The sequence below is a fragment of the Periophthalmus magnuspinnatus genome, chromosome 6 (assembly GCF_009829125.3).
Source record: "Periophthalmus magnuspinnatus isolate fPerMag1 chromosome 6, fPerMag1.2.pri, whole genome shotgun sequence".
Lineage (NCBI taxonomy): Eukaryota > Metazoa > Chordata > Actinopteri > Gobiiformes > Gobiidae > Periophthalmus > Periophthalmus magnuspinnatus.
In genome coordinates, this window is record NC_047131.1 from 18,338,796 (window position 1) to 18,354,497 (window position 15,702).

Below are 15,702 nucleotides of genomic sequence, written 5' to 3' on the forward strand. Positions count from 1 at the left end.
TGTTATGTGCACTTTAAAGTCTGATGTGTGTAGTTTATGTTGTTATACCAAAAAACCCATATAGGTGGGATTCATATGACACGATAAACTACCCATAGTTTAAAATTGAGCTGGAGGGCAGGCTACAATTCTATGGTATAATTTGCTGTTTAAATATCAAATGGCAATTTTTTTTACCTTGTTTATGGTTAAGATATCAGTTACAGGAGCTTTCCACAAGAAAAAATGGCAATTAGTTGTTATTTATGTGTGTAATTGCTTAAAAAAAGACTTCATATTGTAGGTATTTTTGTTTATGCCAAAGAGGAGTAGTCAATCCCTAACTACTAACTTAATTACAATGAAGTTGATATGAATGCATCATGTGTTGGTGCATAAATGAATGAAATGCGCATCACACATGGTTCACATGCCCAGACCACAGCACAGATGTCTACTGATGAAGTTACTACAACAGCCCATAATAACCCTGTCTGCTCTCTAACTGATAAAAGCTACTTTTAGACATGTCACTGACATTTTTTCACTCCCATACATGCTGGTGCAAATATAAAATCCTCATATGATACCAAAAAACTACATGTGAAGAAAAGTTGAGAAAATGTACAAAATATGAATTCTATGACAAATGATGTTGAGTTTTATAATCAGCTTTTGTTTAAAGGGGATATATTGTGGAATAATCTACTTTTATGAGCCCTCAACTATGTTATAACATTGTTCCTTGATCATTAACTAGCCCAAACATGTACAGTTGTCCCTTTCTATATCGCGGTTTTTAGTGCAGTTTTGCAAGCTTTTTTACAGTGTATGAAGGCGTATTGTGTTCTGCGTCCTGATTGGCTAAGGGACTGTAGACCATTGTCAATCAATCTCCTCCGTGCCGTGTCTCCTGTACAGTACAAAATGTGTTTAGCTTGTCAAATTTACATAAATGTTTGTTCGCAGTGTGACTGAAGTGCTGTATTATCTTGCACTCAAGGCTTGAGTGCCCTATTTTCACTCACCCTCTTACAATTACCTATTCAAAATATACAGACGGGGTTATACTGTTTGGTTAAAAAATGTTTGTGGTGATAAAACACCTTTAGGGGCGGCAGTTATCAGCTCTGCAGTTTTGAACAGAAGTCAGTTAAACTGTTTCTATAATAAACTCGTTTTATATCAAGATTATAGTGGACAAAATATCTATGTATGTATTTGTATTTTAGAGTTTATTATATTGTAACCTTAGACATATTGTGATTATGTTTGCTTAATAGTTATAATATATTATATGATTTGGACATTTTAAATCATAATATTAATCTAAAACAACTTAATATAAGAAGCAACTCTGCTGCTGACTTCCGCGTTAGAAAAATGCAGTGTCCAATGGGAGCTGACATTACTGTACCAAATACTACGTGTATCAACAATTAAGAAAAAAAAATTGGAGCATGAAGTAAATACAGAGCAATAGGAGTATACTAGTGGTGGTGAAAACAAGGGTTGATCAGAGCAATAATGTCTTAAATACAGGAGTATAAAGACTCAAACATGCGTGAATCAAACTAAATACAACTTAGAGGGGAGTAAATGAGAAGGAGAAACACTTAAATCCTAAAACGTCTCCTTTAAGTATGCAACCTGCACCTCAGCACTTGAATTCACCTGGCTCTCTGCATTAATATCTTTTCTTGAGGCTGTTTTGCAATAAGGTTTGTGCATTCACGGTTTCAACTTCATTATTGCGGCAAAGATTAACAGGTTTACCTTGAAAATGAAAAGTCAAATTGAGTTTTCAGAGTTGGACCGGAATGTCAGGGCATGTTTTACTGTTGGAATTAATGGCATTTTATCAGAGCCTGGTGAATGGTAGGTCGGCCTTGGCAGAGCAAATCAGCGATGAGACACAGCAAGAGGAGAAATCTGCTTCATCACGGCTTTTCAAATAAGTCCATATACAATTTTAGCACAGTATAACTTTGACCCAAGGTTAATACAAGTGAAAGAAGCACACATACTTTGAATGATGTGCTGCTTCTAAAGGTGTTGAGGTGAGAATTTGGGGGCCATGTTCAGTGGAATGCACCAAAACACGATTCAATATCTCAACCCACGATTCTTAAATGTAACCAAACCAAGACATGCCAATGTATGTAACCTTTGAAATATGTGAATTGTTAAACGGTGACAAAGAAAATACTTTAATATGTTGTTGAAGTCAAGTATATGACTTTCCTTTAAGCATTGGAGCTCCCTCTGCTGTCAGCGAAGAGAATGAGCAATGGCAAACTAAACAAATGAAGTCCTTATCCCCGTGAATGCTATGCTAATACAGCCACGCATTCGTTGTGACCACAATTTGACCATAGGATAAGTCCGGTGTTGGTTTATGGACCTAAAAACTGTGCAGGAGAACTCTGGATTTTTACCTGTGATGCAACTAAACGGGCAAATTTTGAACAGAGCATTTTTGAGTGCTCAGAGAAGATGACTCTGGACTAATGGATTAATGAAACAAATATAAAGTATAATATGTGTTGTTCAAAGCTTTTGCCATACTGTGGGAAATTCTCCATAGAGACAAGCAGGTAACGGACACTCCACTAAAGTTTTTTTTTTTTTTTTTTCTTATTGGTACTAAGGAAATACTACCCATGTTTTCTTATATTGGGTTACATTTCACCACGAAATAAAGTGACAGATGTGTGAGCAATGAGCATGTAATTACCTTAATTACACTGCTAGTTATGATGTTTCAATCAAATTATGTAAGTGCTACCAATTACACCCCACACTAAATATTGCACTACCTCAGTTTAAAGGTGCACTATGTAACTTTCCTGAGTAATTGCATTGTCGTTCAATTACATGTGTTTTCATTGCTATTATTACGATCCACTGAGATCTCAGTAGAACCAAGCAGGTTTTTTTTTTTTTTACGACTACCTCTGTCTATGGTGTTTTAATAGCATTGCCTATTGTTTCTAGTAATGTGGGGGATTTTTTGTGTAAACTAGGTAAATTTGCAGCTTTATGGTAAAAAATTGTCAAAAACTGGGTATGTGCTGCCTCCAGTGGCGACTACAATTTTAAGTGCCCTGTGACACCACACTGTACTGCCCTGAATACATCCAGGTGTTTCTGATAAACACCTGGCTGCAGGGGTGGAGTTTGAAATGTGGACACTAGACCAATCACATTCTTCCTTATACCTCTAGACTCCGCCACTCCTTTCTCCTCATTCTTTTCTTTAGTCCTCCAGGTACTGCCAAAGTCAGCAGCTCTACTTGAAATGTGGTTGTGGGAGAAGTTTAGTCACTCTTTAAATAAACAACTTAGTCAAAGCAAAATAATAGTCGATGCAAAATAATATCATTTTTTAAAGCATTTTTTCTCACCGTTAAAGTTGACAGAGCGAATATGAGCGAGCAGTTCTTTCCCATCGATGTTCGCCATGCGCGGGCACAGGCCTGGAGCTCCGGAGCACAGCTGTCGATGCATGCTGTGGAGGGCATGGGCCATGGCGTACACCGCGTCCATCACAAACTGCACCTTACCCTCCTGTTCATAAGTCGAGTCCCGGCCAACCTTCTCCAGACCTGCACAGGAGAGGAAAGAGTTAAAAGTACATATACAGACAACTTTAAAAGGCGCTGTACCTAACAAGTTAATTTTAAACAAAGTGGTCCAAAGTTATTCCTCACTTTATACATTGCGAGCATCCTAGTTATTCAACATGATTAGCTTAGAAGCGTTTTTCACAACTCTCAGAGACCAAAGCAAACACAAATTTAGTGAAAATGTTATGTAGTTATGTGGGAAAAGCTTCAGCTGCGTTGGGCGGTTGGGCGGTCGTACTCAAGAGTTATGAGTTTGGTTGGAATGAATCATCCATATTTGAGTAATCTTGTGTGGTTCTGAGTTTTGAGGCTTGAGTTTGGTTTCACCTATCCCCTACTGCTCACAGCCCAGTAATAACTTGCAAACAGTTGAAACTTTAAACTCCAAGTCAAAGTAAAAGAAAAATTCAAATCTGCCAACTGGGCAAGCAAAGGACAAAAGGATAAAACTCCAGTCCACAAACAAAGCAATGTGGTCTACTCCTTTCAGTGTAGTGAAGACTGCAGTGAGCGTTATATTGGAGAAACAAAAAAATGTACTAACACCGTCACAAGGGCTCCTCGGGACCCCGTGCATCTCCATCTCAAAGCCACTGACCACTGCTTTGACGATAGTGAGATCCAGATCTTAGCCGAAGAAAACAAATGGTTTGAGAGGGGAGTTAAAGAAGCTATTTTTGTGAGGAAAAAGGCCTCCATTCCTGTTCTTTGATGATTTTACTATGGCTCATACCTGGACAACTGAGGGACTAAACAGACAGACCAAATCATATGCAAATGTTCAAAAATGCTGCGTGAAAAAATGCTAAAAACATCACCACCATCAATAAAAATCCACTACTTGGTACGATGAAATGCCAGTCAGTTACAAGTTAGGTCAACATGGAGGTTTACAATGAACAAAATGTAAAATCAAGATCTACATAGTTAACTAAAACACACAAAAACACACAATCTGACTTATTTAAATAGGTTAGTTCTATGTGTGTACCATATTTTATCCAACCTCAATGCACATATATAGAATCTTGACCAAACATACAGTATCTTTTGAGCCATCTTTCTGCATATATAAGATCAGGTGGGGTTTTACAAAGTTGTCAGAGCTAATCCATTATAATCTCTGTTTGTTGCCAAATAGCACCATCTCTCTCAGTCGATGCTTGTGTCTGACTTAATGGGCTCTGAGGACAGGGTCTTAATGCACAGATTTCTTGGACTTAACTCAGTAAGAGCTCTCATCTGTTGCACATTTTGGATCCATTTTACACTATATTCTATGTCCATTAGTATTTTTTTCACTTTTGTTAGTGGATCATCACAAACAAAATGTAGGTGTATTATTATATGTTTGAATACAATGAAAATACCAGTAATGCATCCTTGTTTCAGTTTAGATGCTAATGAAAGGTTTCTGTTCAGACTGCACTGAGAAAAGACAGAAATATGGATAATACTGTGCATTTCAGAACAGGCTGATAGAAACCTAGACTGCAGGGCTAGAAAAAAAACTGTTTCAACTTTAAGGGCCCATACTGCAGTGTTTTCTGATCTATGATAATGTTAACACACCCAGTTGTGTTTTGTTTATTTCACACAAAACACGCCCTGCATATGTAGGCTGAGCTCTTCTCTCAAACTGAAAATGCTCTGTTCCATCTTGTGATGCCATGTTATACTAAAGGAAGTGCTCCACTGCTGTACACCAAACACTGTCACAAGGATCATTTGGATAATTTCACCCTGGAATTTCCAATTTCTACAAAAGATAAAAAGGTAGCTGTTAACTTATCAGAGCCTGGTGAATGGTAGATCGGCCTTGGACACGAAATACAATTGTGAGCTCTAAGCCATGCTAGAATATTATGTCCTCAAGGTAACAAGAGACAATTTTGCATAATATAAGACCGTTACAAGTAAAGCAACAGGCAGCAGGCAATTTTAGTTCATTAATTTCTCAAGGACCTTGTTCTAACAAATTGTATTTGTTAGAAAGTAAGTTTATTCAATGATTAATGACTGACTGAAAACTAAAAGTTTGTTGAGCTTGGAATAAAAAGAAGTTTGCTGAAATAAAAAGTTAAATTCAAAAAGTGTAACTAGCTACTTGGTGAAGTTGACGTAACGGTTTTACAGCCATTTGCTTTACTTTTTTGTAACTTTTTTTCAATGGGTAAATTCAATGCTGACATAATAAGACAGGATATAGATTGTTGTTGCTATTCATGTAATTTGTAAATTGCTAAGACATACAAGGTAACATGTCTTGCTCGAGGACACAACATTTGCACCAAACCCATGCAAAAAATTCACCAACAACATGAACACGAAGATGAACTTTTCCTGCATAATTATTGGCCCAGTGATATGATGGCAGACACTACAAGCCAAACTCTAAATCCAGGGGGGAGCTGAGTACTGAACAAGGCTCCTGTGAATGAATAGCTGCTTAGAAATGAAATCCAATTTAATTTTAATAGCGCCGGGTGATGGAGAGGGGAGGGGGTGGTGTCCGGGGGGAGGAGTAGAGACTGATTACAAGAGTGTAGTGATAATGAATGAGCGTGCAGAGTAGGGGACGCCACAGTGAAATGTAAGGCTTAGACCAGTGCTGAAATATTTACACACACATCGGCCCCCAGAAATACATCCTCAATGTATTCAGATTTATACAGGGTGGTGTGGAGACAGGAGAGCAATCACCTGCAGATCAAAACACCGCTAGTCAAATGTGAAGTTATAATCTCAAGAATATGTGAATTATTGTGGGCATATTGTTGATTTATAGTTATAGTTCTAGTAGTTGTTGTTGTTTTAGTTGTTGGTAGTAGTTAGGTTATTGTAGTAGTGGTTGTTATTCATTAATTCTCTGTTTGAGTAGCTGCCTCTGGGAGGCGCTATCGGACAATAATGTGCCACACTTCAAGATTGACAAACATCATTCATTATTTATGTGCAATTAAAGCGTCTGTGTAAAAGATGCAATTTACTGATTTATCTGTTTATCTGTCCTACACTAATTTATCATATGTCCTAGGAATGCATTACGTTTTTTATAAATTTGGTTGTGCAGTTAATAATAAAATAATACTACATTTTATTTATATTGCACTCTTCATTAAACAGAATCCCAGAATGCTACAATAAAGATAACTTTAAAATACTAATTGCTAAAAGCTAAAAACATTAGCAGTAAGCTTTTCTAAATTAAAAGGTCTTTCAATTAGCTTTAAAAAAAAAAAGTCCAGGCTCTGTGTGGCTCTCAGCTGGACAGGGTCGCGGTGCAGCTGAAGAGAAGGCTCGACCCCCCCATTGTACGGAGCCTGGTTGACAATAAAGGCATTCTGATTCTATTATTACTAGTTTGGTCGATCTATGCATGGTGTCCTTGGGCCAGTGTGAACCCAACAGCAGCATTCTGGAGCACAGTAGATGGACAATCCAAGGCTGCTTGAAACAGGTGATCAAGCAGCCTTGGATTGGCGAGTGCGGTGTGAAATCAGCCGACCTCAGGCCAACTTATGCACCCAACCCAGCGCGTGGAATTGAAACAAAAAACACATGGATCAGTTGCTATAATGTAGAAATGGGTGAAGCAGAGCGTTCAGTTTGCATCCTGTGTCTGATGAAGCAAACTGGATCAACTAAATATCGGCCAGACTTCTCCTCCTGCCTCTGTCTGCACAGCTGAGCCTGGGTCTGTCTGGGCTTTTTCTCTTCTGCCACCAGTCGCCACAGCGTATTTAGCCTCAAGTTAAAGAAAAGACCACAATAGAGCACCAGGAAAGTGATTGTCTGCGTGGATATTTATGTGTTTAGGTGTTTAGGGTAAATAGTGTGCAGCATGTGTGGACCGACTAAATGGTGAAGTAAACAGAATTAAATCTAGTGCCATGGGAGTAACATGTGCAAAAACACCCTGAGTTATTACAGTTGTTGTTATAGGCCTATACAAATTTACTCTTCTCATTCAAATCTTAAGCTGCATGTATCTGATGTGGAGATGCCACAGTGAAATGTAAGGCTCAGACCAACGCTAAAATATTTACAGAAACCACGTCGGTCGCTGGTAATCCAACCTCAGTGTATTAAAATGTATACAGAGTGATGTGCCGACACAGAGGAATCACAACACCACGAGTCTAGTGTGAAGTTATCATCTCAAGCACAATTTCGACAGTGCTGCACTGTACTGAAATATGTCACTTTTATTCAACAACACGCATCTCAAATCCGCAATGATTTCTTAGTTGAAATAATAAAAAATATGGTATATAAAGATGGATGTGAAAATAGAATATGTCAAGGCAGATGCTGTTAAAGATATCTATGGCTACTGTTCACCTGGAGATATAGAATAGTAGTAGTAGTAGTTGTTACTTGTACTTGTTGCTGTAATAGTAAATTTAGTCGTTGAAGTGGCTGTAGTTGTACTAGTAGCAGTAATAATTGTTGTTGCAGTAGTAGTTGTTGCGGTAGTTGTAGTAGCAGTAGTAGTTGTTGAAGTTATAGGCCTGCACAAATATTTGGCTATTCATTCATGAAATATAGAGAAGGAGTAGTTGTAGGAGCTGAAGTAGCTGTATTGTAGTTGTTGTAGCTGTAGTAATAGCTATTGTTGTAGTTGTCATAGTAGTTGTTATTATGGTGGTAGTAGTTGTTAGTTTCTGTAGTAGTAATAATAGTTGTTGTAGTAGGTGTAGTAATTGTAGGCCTGCACATTACACCGTTGCACCACAATCAATTTCTATAGTCTCTCAGTTGATGAACAAAAAAGTTAACCTGGCGGCTGATTTGAAAATATAAAGAAGGGGGAGTAGCAGTAGTTGTATTTATTGTAATAGTAATTGTAGTAGTTGAAGTAGGTGTAGTAGTTGTAGTTATAGGCCTACACAAAAATGACTTCTCATTCAAATAGAGGCTTTTTATAGCTAAAAAGAAAAGTTGTACCCTTAAACCAATACCACAGTCAATCTCATCTCTCAGTTGATCAGGGAATTATATTCTTTTAAAGTTCTTTTAAAGTTTTAAACTGCCAACTTTCAAATCTCCTCCCAGCTGCTCCAAACTTTGACCACTGACTCCCTGACAGTCACTCCGCCACATGTTGCTCAGAGCTGATTGGTAATAAACAGAAATGAACTTTAGTTTTGACACTGGGGCCGTCTCTTCATCATGTGCCCAGTTTTTAATTAAACTCCCCCAGACGAAGAGGGAACACCTAATTCAGAACACCCCCTCAGATTATAAATGGATTCGTGGAACGCTAATTACACAGGTTACACTGCACAGGCTGGGAGCATGCAGTGACTAATTTACAGATTGGGTTTAGACAGTTTGTTTATCAGAGGGAAGCTTGTGTCAATTTAATAACCATTTTTTTGGATCTTAAACACGCAGGCAGCTGAGTCATCCTCTGATTAATTATGTCAGAAATAACAGCTTGCAGACGTCTATTTAAAATGTGTGGTGTCTACTGGAAAATGTATAGTGTGATGACAAAAGGAACAAATAGTTTTCTGAACGGGCTGTAAATTTGACATGTATGACTGTAGTGCGTAAAGCGTAGTTGTCAAGTTTAGATTAATATGGAAAATGTTGTACAAATAGTTTGGTTATTTTCTCAAAAACAGTGAAACATCCATGGAGTTATAAGACCTCACATAAAATTATGATATATAATTATAAGTTATACACATTGTTTTAAATTAAAGATGCATTATGTTATGTCTGTATGTTGAGACCAGGAGATTGGGGGTACCGCAAGGAGCTATTCTCGCACAGGTCCTTTTCTTGTTGTACATGCTGCCTCTTGGATAGATCGTTTCCTGTCACAACAGCACTGGATTCACTGCCTCCAGGACGTCAAACGGTGTCTGTCTCAGTATACCCACACCACATTTCTTGGAAACACATCTATATCCACTTGTGCTGTAATGTTACACCTAAGAATTGTACAACACTAAATATTGCCATGTGTCGTGGCAAGGAGCTCGGCTATAATTCTGTAAAATAGAATAGAGCTTGGCATGAGAGGCTGCTCAGTTATCTATTGTCTAGCACAGTGATATAGTCAAGGCAAGTTTATTCCAACTCAGAATCCTGGCAAAAGTGAAGTCATTTCTATCTCAGGCTGACCTTGAAAAAGAAATTCATGCCAACAGGTACAGAATGCAGCTGATTGTCTTCTCTCTAATGCTCCCAAACACGCCCACATCACTCCTGTCCTCCTGTCCCTCCAGTAGCTGCTGGTTTGATTCAGGTCCAGGGTTCTCATTTATAAAACTTTACGTTTAAGTGTAAATACAAACAAAACACAAACTTCCTCCAACTCTGAGTTCAGATCACCTTCTTTCTCATCTCTGAAAGCCCCAACGTGCATGCAAAATTCAGAGTTTTTGGACCAGACTGCTAATTTCCACATGTAGTTGTCTTTTTGTAAATCTTAACTTGAAAGCAACTCCACATCGTATTTTTATTTCTTTAACTTTGACACATTTGTGCTTAATTTACCCTAACCCATAACCCTAATCCCTTAATTAAGTGCTAAACCTGGATTATTCTTAATCAACCATTTGTTCATTATGAATTAAGTCTTTGTTCATGCTTTACTTTTTTTTTTTCCAAATGAATCCCTGTTCAATTTAACCTCATTGTTCTTCATCCCATCTGAACACATCAATATTTCATCCTCGTCACTTCAAATGCGTCTCCGTGTTTAGCCACTCTTCTCTCTGTCTCTATCTCTCTCTGCTCTGCCCCATTTTCCCGTGCTTAATGTTTGCTCTGGTGTTTGCGCTTTTGGCAGAGTTTGAGGATGAGGCTGAGATGTTGAGGACACATTTGGTCTGATGCATAAACGTGACGTAGATGATGATGATGATGCCGTCTCTTTATAGACTGTTTCCGCAGAGGTGACAATGTGCGTCTGTCCAGTTTTGACAAGCGTTTTTAGTGCTGTTGGCTTTATTATGATTGAAACTGCAAGGATAACTTAAAAACAAGAAACTGTTTAAATGTATTGTTTAAAGGTACACTATGTAACTTCTAGTTGGAGGTTCACCATCTGTTTGTCTCCACAGAGATGCAGATGGTGGACAAATATCCCAGGCATTGCCTGGTATATTTCATATTATGGCATTTAACTTGCATTTATATAATCAGTTGTTTTATTGCTATAAATAACCTGATACTGTGGAACACTCTAGTGAAAGCAACAGCATCTTCATAGAGACAAGCTGATACCGAGTCCTCCACCAAAAAGTTACTTAGTACAGTATTTGTGAGTATTTGTATTGTGACTATTATGCTTATTATATAACAAATGTAAAAGCCATACAATTTAGAGATTGGGCTACATACGGCAGGGTGGGCATTTGACCCAAACCATCACCATATCAAAATTATGTATTTATTGTAGCATCCCAAAGGAAAAGCTAACTCCTTTTCACATTCAAATTATATTTTACATACATACTTTTATGTTGAACTACTGACTGCAATTCCATAATTTAAAGATGGGACATTCTCCCATGTTATAACATTGTTCCCTCCTCAAAAACATGCCTGAAGAGGTTTTGGATGTCATCCATGCAAGTTTAATTATTCTTGCAATCTCTCCTCTTCAAACCCTCCTTAGAGTTAGCAGACTGTATAATGCTCAGCCCATAAGCCTATGTCACCCATGCTCCCTTGTGTAATTTCTACAAACCATGCCACTGTCTGACAGCAGAGTACATGCAGTACTAGCTTGGTAATAATATGATTTCTTATATTTCAGTGTATCTGGTTTAATAAACAGTCAATCACTTCTTTCGTAAAACACAATGGAAGAAATCTTAAGGATGACTAGCAATCTTTTCCCCAAGGCCAGGAAGCTGGCATTCACATTGACATAGAAGAAGTAAACAATAAAAGTTTTTCAAGTACACTGAGAAAACATACTTTTATTTCAAAGCAGCAAAAAACTAATCTGAGTTCATTCTCCAGTATTTTTAGAATTAAAATATTTATAGCATTATTCATGCAGTTGTTGTTAAGAACATATATGGCTACTGAACACCTGGGGATTAAGAAGTAGCGGTAGTAGTAGTAGTAGTAGTAGTTCTAGGCACTCAAGGAGCCACTCATCCTTTCACACACACATACACCAGTGCACGCAGACACTGGGGGCAAGGTGGGTGTCTTGCCCAAGGACACAACAACATTATTCAACTGTGGAGGCTAAAATCGCACTGTTAACCTGTGGGTCAGTGGATCTGACCGCTCAACCAAAGATGTTTACATTGAGAGCGTGATTCAAATTGCCAACCTTCGGACGAGTGCACAAACACTCCAGCTGAGCTATTTTCTCCCCCATTTGTTGCATAGACCATTGCTCCTAATAGCCATTTTGTGTAGCCTTGACAGAGGTAAATAATTTTTGTAGTAAATAATTTTACCCAGGCTAAACCATTCTCTGACATACACCAATTATTTGCAAGAATTGTGTCCCAAGCGCCATCTTCAAATACTACTGAGATTTTACTAGCCAAATAAAATGGGCTTCTCCATTAAATCTCTTCCTGCATGGAGGAGCTAACTAAACTGAAACTAACACACCCTTGTTACCTCCTCCCTTCAGATAGATACAAAGCAGAACCGTGTCAGAACTGAAAAAGCTACTTGGCAAAACGTTTTCCCTCTTTAAAACGTTGAAGAGGGAAGAAGGCCTTTAACTTACCACAAAATATCTTACACAAAAAAGCCTTTCTGCGAACAACATGAAGGATGCACAGACGCTGGGAAATTGATTATATAATGAAGTGTAATGGAGGGGGCTGTTGTGCCATGATTAGGGTTAATTACAAAACTGATTCTTGTCTTACGGCAACAGGAAATGAGGTCACACAGGGGTCATGCAGAGGTCAAACTGTGACATTTTGCTGTGGGTAATGAATGAAAGTTTACACCCAGGCTCGGAGCATCGCATGGATTTTTCATTACTCTAATTAATTACAATAATAAGTGGTGCCTCCTTGTGCCCTGCGGTGGGTTGTACTCGACATGAGCCAGCTGTCAACGGATGAGACGCAGTGTAGTTTAGTAGCAGCCAGTTCTAATCCTGTATTCTCTAGTTAAGCTATTTTATTTTTCTATTGATTTAACACTTTTATAATTAAGTTTTTTTTAAGTTTTTTTTTATTTAAGCCCCGCCATGTAAATTTTAGCCAAAAATACACTCAAATTTAAGCTTTTCCCCCTTTTTTTTTGCACTGTACTTTATTATTTAGTCATTTTAATGCACTGAATATACAAGATATGCATTCTTACAGTGAACAGGCTTGCATCTCCACAAACCTTACTCTTATTTGGTCTGGAAGAGGGACTCCTGCCTGTCTCTGTTGAAATGTTGTTCCTTTGGCTATAATATTCCACAGTATGACATAAAATATACCTGTCTCCATGGAAAATGTTACAAAGTATGGTTACTTTCTACTTCCATGGAATCAAGATGTGCCACCTCCAGACAGGTACAGTGTTACTTAAGTTGTGTTTATAGATGCATACCAATATTGTCTATGTTTAAAGTAGATCAACCACAATGAACCCCACCCACTCAGTCACTTCTCTCACTCTGATGTAGAACCATGACAGAATAAACAACTGTCTATGACGATCAAAGGCAGTTCCCTGTCATTTTTACTCAATGCCTCTGATTAATCATTACTCCCTGAGAGTTGCTTCCTTGTGATTCTCATCCAAACAAATGGCTTTCAAATGTAAGGGCAATTTTACTTTTCTTCACAAATGGCTGCTTTTACAATACAATACAATACAACTACTAGATGGAATAAAAGTCAGATACAGACTCTTTAACACCAGAATGTATATATTAATGTATATATGAACAGTATTGTCCATTTGCCAATTTGCTATGCATTTTAGTTACCTTGTGAACTCTCAGTGTAGCTTATTCATGCTTAATTGACTTTTTTTGTGGCTTGTGTTTATGCAGAAAAATCTTCAACGACTACACAACAGTTTCGATGGCACCTAGGTCTATACTTCAAAAGTCCATTGGCAGCCACTGGATTGGTTTTCATGAATGATAACCCAATTTCCTATGCAGGACTGGTTTACTGTAGTTTAATCACCTCCTGTTTCATATATTTCACAATTCATAAAACTGGATCAAACAATATGATTTAGTGAAATAATAATTTTTCAAAGACTTTGGTTAGCATGGATTTTAACCCATAATTTTAAATACTGTGCGCAAAAACAAAACAGGAATATGATTTGCATTTGCAGCTCACCTCCTCCACAGTGGCATAATGCATGATGAGAATGCAAGGTTATACTTTTTATTACAGTTTGCTAAGTGGTTATTCATCATTTTAATGCAATACTCAATGCCAAATGTATTTATTTGAAAAGATGATCTGAATTTAGAAAAACATGATTTGAACTCTAGAGAACAGTTACAGAAAACTTCTCATCACACCTTCTGTTGTCAGATGGTCAGCTCTGATCAGATGTTTAAAGAGCTATTATGCTTTAAATAATATGCATAATTCATTTTGTGCCATCATTAAAAAAAAATCCTTCATTTTCATATGTTTAGATAATCTGAATATTAAGTCCATCGCCCTTTCCAGAGCTTCAGATGCCTACATCCTTCACTCAAAATTTTCCATGAAGCTCCTTGTCTTTTTATAGTTCAGAGATCTTCACCAAACTTATTCAAGTGCTCAAATGACCTTGATTCATCAACACAAGAAGTATAGGATTTGAAGAATGTATTTTTAGCAGGTATTATTTCACTGGTCAGCAAATACAGGTCTAGCACCAAGACTTTAACTATAAGTCATGACTTAATGTCACTGAGAAGACAGTCAGATTATTCTTAGATGTACTAAAGGAAACATAAGGCTATAGTATACAAAGTAATTTAACAAGCCACACAAACGCACAATACAGGCTTTTCACAGCTCATGACTTAGCAGCCTCTTAGCCTCAAGACAAGGTCCCACACACAAAAGCACACTTCAAACCCCACTTATTCCTATAATGTCCAATGTTACAGCTGTGACTGTTGCGTTGGAGCGGTTTTGTTGCGGTGTCATACTTCATAAAGAGCGGAGCACTGTTGTGCTCTTGCAGTCACAGCCTTTAAAAACTCTCACAAGATTTAATATATGAAAAAAATCTGTTTGACTGTTTCTCCTGATCAAAATAGACTCCCAACGGAATTAATCCAGAGCAGTGCTCTGAGTCCCGTCTGAGATTAGATTAGCCTTTATTGTCTTCTAATGGAGATATTCATGTTGGACAGGCAACAAGCGAGAAGACAGACCAAACAAACTATAGACGGTGACATGAGTCCAATCACTACACACTGAGCTCCTCCATTTACTTTAATTATTTGGTTTTCCTGTGGCTTCTGCACCGCAGTTGATCTGCGTTTAGTCTGAGGTAAAAGAGAGTCAGTTTATATAGTGTGGAGCATACACATTAATGGCAACGAGTGACAGGACAGATTGTCTATTATTCATGTTATTGGTATTTAAACTTTGCTTTGACATCTTTCATGTTTTAGAAATTAAAATATTTCCAAAACACACATTACTTTCTTTCCATCTGTGCATTTTCCTGAGTCTGCGATGGTTTATGGACTTAAAAGCAGCACAGGAGAACTCCAGATTTCTACCTTTGATGTCACAATCTGGAGAAATTGGAAATGGAGTGATTTGCATAATGCGTGTCCTATAAGATATTTAAGACTTTTGTATATTTGCTAACAATGTGAGATATGTCACAGCTGTGTCAAGTCTCCACTGAAGCCCTCACTATTCCCACATCCCCCTGCCCACCTGGAGCAGATGCTGTATCAGGCTGCATACTGTAGTCGGGGCATCTGGGCCTCCTCTGTGTGGCTCTCTAAATCTGCACACATCAGCACTGGTCCTTATGGTGCAGATGGTGAAGCTGTGTTGAGGTCAGGAGAATGGGTTTTACTACACAGGTCTGCAGTGATCAACATGCTCAGGTCAAAAACAGTCTTCAAACAGTAATTAATTAGAGCTGGTTTATCTAAGATGAAGGGGAAAGG

At 37.9% G+C, this 15,702-nt stretch overlaps 1 protein-coding gene across 1 annotated transcript in view; it reads right to left on the bottom strand.

Moving 5' to 3' along the window:
• LOC117372389 (metabotropic glutamate receptor 8) overlaps positions 1-15,702 on the bottom strand; it is a 115,921-nt gene that overhangs the window by 31,199 nt on the left and 69,020 nt on the right. Inside the window, exon 7 of the mRNA XM_033968187.2 lies at positions 3,387-3,587. Within this exon, the coding sequence (XP_033824078.1) occupies positions 3,387-3,587 (201 nt within the window). The remainder of the gene's footprint in view (positions 1-3,386; positions 3,588-15,702) is intronic.